This window comes from Populus alba, chromosome 10, assembly GCF_005239225.2.
Source record: "Populus alba chromosome 10, ASM523922v2, whole genome shotgun sequence".
Lineage (NCBI taxonomy): Eukaryota > Viridiplantae > Streptophyta > Magnoliopsida > Malpighiales > Salicaceae > Populus > Populus alba.
In genome coordinates, this window is record NC_133293.1 from 12,750,589 (window position 1) to 12,755,028 (window position 4,440).

Consider the following 4,440-nt stretch of genomic DNA (forward strand, 5'->3'; position numbering starts at 1 on the left):
GAAAGTGGCCGCTGGTTAATTTTCACACGACACCAGAGTACAACTTTCTGATGAATTCGTTACGATAATGCATTGTATTTGTGTCAAAAAACACCTCTGCCTCGTCGTCATGCAGTGAACTATTTCAAGTAAACAGGCAACCAAAGAAGATCAGAGACAGTGAAACTTACATAAAGTCCCATCTTTGTGGGCGAACCAAAAGTACTTTTTTTCAAACCCTAACACCTACGAACATACAGGTGGCCATTGGATCATCATCTTGCTTTCCTTTCCAGCCTTTGCTAATTAAATTATTAGTATAAGATTAAGGTATGATTAAGAGTGTGATCTCTCTATATATAATCATCAGAATTCAAGTCTTAGATTAGACCCAGTAAAGGGGGGAAAACATTACAAGACATATCATAAACAAAGTAATCAATAAGATTTGTTTTGCTGTGCGAATCAAGCACCGCGCTTTTTTGCTATTTAAATGGCCTAGACTTGTATATATGCATGAGCAGCAAGAAAATCCCGAATGGGAAGCACTTGTACCAATAGAAGCTGGACAGCGCATGGATCAGTTGAGGTGCCCGTCATCGTCCTCCCAGATCAATTCTTACGTAATTAGCAAATCTCAACATTAAATATATACAAGTCGAGTGTGGCTAAAGACACGTATGCCTTTGTTTATTGGAAAGATGATATATACAGGATTTAATTTACTAGCCCTGTCCTCCAAACAATTATTCCTCCATGCGCTCTTTTACGGGACAGATTTCCTAAATTCATATTATATTACTATATAGGTTGACAATTTGGTTCTGATTAGAATATTATAGATTGCTTAATTAAATATTGGGCACTAATTAACCGGAGAGGACGGCAAAGGAACACGTATATATATTTGTTTTAGTGATCATATGTTAAGTTGTGAAACATAAAATCAATTCCCATGAATTCCTTTATTAATATGATTTCAACAGTGCTTCATGATCCAACCAAAAAATATCCTGTTTTAAAAATACCCCGAGCCATGAAATAAAAACAAAAAGAATAATATTTATTAATTAAAAAATGACAAAGAGCCTTCCTCGTTGTCCAATTCCTTCCCAATTTGCAAGTACAATGACGTTCGCCTTCGTTGAATTAGAAAACCTGATGTCGCCTAGTGGCTCTTTCCTTTTTTTGTGGCGTAGACAATGGTGTAATTTTGTCCCATATCAAATAAATACAGAATATAGATCAGATGGGTTCAAATTTACAGAGTTTTTTCTTGATGCATCTCTGTTTAATTTACATCTCTTGGTTAATTTTCATGAAAATTGGAAACTTGATGATGTGATCGTCATAAACTATGATATCAACATCAAGTATAGATTTGCAAGATAAGAAGTTATCTAACGAAGCATGACCAGCACATCGATAGATATCCCTCACAATTAGGAGAGCCTACATGCCCTGTATATATATATATATATATATATATAACCTAAACTCAGTGAAAACCCAAGCCCCTTCTACGTACTTAACTATTTACACTAACTAGCTAAACTAGCCCTAATTAAACAGCAAAGATTACAACAAAAAACAAACTATATATATATATATAATATATATATATATATATGCTAGCTCTTGCTCTTTCATTTGGCCACATGAAATTAGATTTCCTACATAATGGAACATGCATTGGGGTTTTCATCGCTAAACATGGATGTAAGTCTTTCATCTGTTGCGTTGGGGCTCGGAAGTGCCTGAACCACATTCTTCACATAGCCTGCAGGTGCTTTCTTATCATAGGCTTGAGCAGCATAAGGATAAGCCACCAAGTTGTATGGGACATATGGCCAAAACTCAGCCCTCTTTCCTGTGCTCTTCACGTTCTTCAAGACCTTGTTTGGCTCAACATGCCCGCTGACTGTCACCCGGCTTTGCTTTCTGTTCACTTCTACTGATTTAACACCTGAAATTTAAAAGGAAAAACATAATTATATTACTATGAGGTAATTAATTGAGTAACTATTAATAATAGGTGTACTTATTGTAGTTAAGAGTTCATAATTATTGTCTCAAATGACTAGAAATTATGTGGCTGGTTCATTTAGAACCTTATGATCGGTTTTCTACCTCTCCTCCTTCTTCTTCTTTTGGTGAGAACTTTTGAGCAGTTAAAAGTACAAATATGCATCTGGTTGGTGGCATTTAATATGGAAAATGCACTGAGCTGCAAAAGTGGGCTCTAAATGATGTCTTTTTCTGTGAGTAAAAGTGATGGAAAAAGGCTTCCAGAATCTCTAAAGGGAAAATACTACTGCTGTTTCCAACAATAATTTTGCTTATTTCAGGGATACCATTACTTGGAGCACAATGAAAAAATACTCCATAAATTTTGACCTGGAGACATATTAGAAAAACATTTATTTCAAGTGAATAGAAGTGACAAAAAGATGTCAGGAAATAGCAGCCTCTCTGCAAAACAAATTGCATGTCAGAGTACTTCAAAGACAGAACAGAGTCAAAAAAGACTTGTTAGGTTTCTTCAAGTTTCCCATACGAGGAAGCTGAGAAAGTCTGATCGTGCTTCTTTGACTTCTGTTTTTCTTTGTTTTGATTATATATAATTTTTTAAAAAGGGCTTGGATCTTTTCTTGCATGCCTTTACTTTAGCCACAAAGAACGCCCTGAAATGATATACAGATTTGAACCTTTTGCTTAATGAAAATTGAAAGAAAAGAAGTACTCTTCTATACTGTATTCTTTTCAAAGAAGATCAAAAGAGGCCTTTTGCCTGTATCGTTTCATTAGCTACCCTTTGATAGGTTTCAGGCAAATCCCTTCTCTTCTATTTGTATATTTGTATTATGCATGGACAGCTTGTAGGGGAAAGAAAATGAAGAACATAGCTTAAAAGTTTAAGATTCGTACCCTTCATGGAGGAAACAGAATTTTTAACCCTCCTTTCACAGCCATCACAGTCCATCTTCACTTTGATATCAACTGTCTGAAAAGAAGAAAAACAAAGCATGAGAGTTTACTTTAAATCAGTAACCAAAAACCAATAACGCACATAGAGAGGGATAGACCAGATTGTTGTAAATGATCAGTACCTGCATTGGTTTTCTTTTCCTCTTCTTCCTGGCAACAGTAAACAAGTCTGAGAGGTAATCTGAGAGATCGTCAAGAGCACCCATTTGCTTCTCAAAGACAAAGCTAGCTGAAAGTTTTGAGAGAGACAGGGAGAGAGAGAGCGAGAGGAGAGAGATATGCAGGAGAGGCTTGCAAGAATGGGAATTTATGTAGTGATATTTATCTATTTATACTAAGGTAGAAAATAATTGTGATGGATTTTGAGATGAACCGTGTTTGTGCAAGTTGTCTTTATTAAATTGAATTAACACAAAAATGACAATGACTTGTGCCCCTTAATCATGCCATTCTCCTCAAAATCATGGCCGCACAACGCAACTGGACACATTTGGGTTTTTGCTTGGCGCCTGAGGGAGAATACTAACCTGCATTAGATTATAAAAATTATTTTGAATGAGTTTTTGTCTTGGTGGCTTGCTTATATGATGGGCTAACAGGGGAAATGTTCTCTTGTGCCCGAAGAAAGGGAGAAAAATGTTGTTAAGTGTGGCTGTTTGCTTTTAACAGCTGCTCCACAGTTGTCTACACTAACATATGCGTGAGATAATATCATAAAAAATTAGATTGGTGGCACGCGATATACCGTGAGCTGGCTCAATTTTTTTCAATGTAAAAATATAATACTAAGGCAATGATAATACAAAAACAAAATAAATTAATTTTACTAAAACACGACTCTGAGATCAAAACAACTCACATAAAAAAAGAGTGAAAAGAGATCATAAAATTCAAAACCTAATATCTAATGTTAAAGATTAAAAAAATTAAAAAATATAATTTCAAGAAAAAAATCCAAGTCAACTAAAGTTAATTTAACAAACTTATAAGACCTCCTATATGAAATTAAGATTAAAAAAAAAAAAAATCTAGAAAAAAAAAAAGTTCAATAAAATACATAAAAAAAAAACTTGAGGTAACCCGGGTTAATTTTTCTAATCGCTATCAAAATAACCAAATTGAAAGAAAAGTGAAAAATGACAAAGTTTTCAATGGCAAATTATTTAATGCAAAATGATGAAATTAAAAAAAAAAAAACTAAAAAAATTAAGAAGAGAAAAACTTTCAAAAGAAGCACCTAGTAAAAAAGACCAAAGCTAAAAAAAAAACTTAGTAAGAAATAATGCAAGCTAACCTAGGTTAACTTGATCAACTTGCATTTGGGATAAACCATTCAGACGCGCTAGCGCGTGCATCTTTTTTTTTTCAAATAATATTTAATTAAACATGCTCAAAGATCAATAATTTATTGCAAATGATTAAAAAAACCCGAGTTAACCTAATTAACTTCAACTAACTTGCAACTCAAGATAT

General features: G+C 34.1%; 1 protein-coding gene across 1 annotated transcript; it reads right to left on the bottom strand.

Annotated features, from left to right (window-relative positions):
• Window positions 1-1,595: 1,595 nt before the first annotated feature.
• On the bottom strand, window positions 1,596-3,275 carry LOC118046363 (heavy metal-associated isoprenylated plant protein 20). The gene is made up of 3 exons (XM_035055232.2): window positions 3,090-3,275; window positions 2,908-2,983; window positions 1,596-1,945 (listed from the first exon to the last, which is right to left on the bottom strand). The coding sequence occupies exons 1-3, from the start codon at window positions 3,171-3,173 to the stop codon at window positions 1,653-1,655; spliced, it is 453 nt and encodes a 150-aa protein (XP_034911123.1). The 5' UTR covers window positions 3,174-3,275; the 3' UTR covers window positions 1,596-1,652.
• Window positions 3,276-4,440: the final 1,165 nt, after the last annotated feature.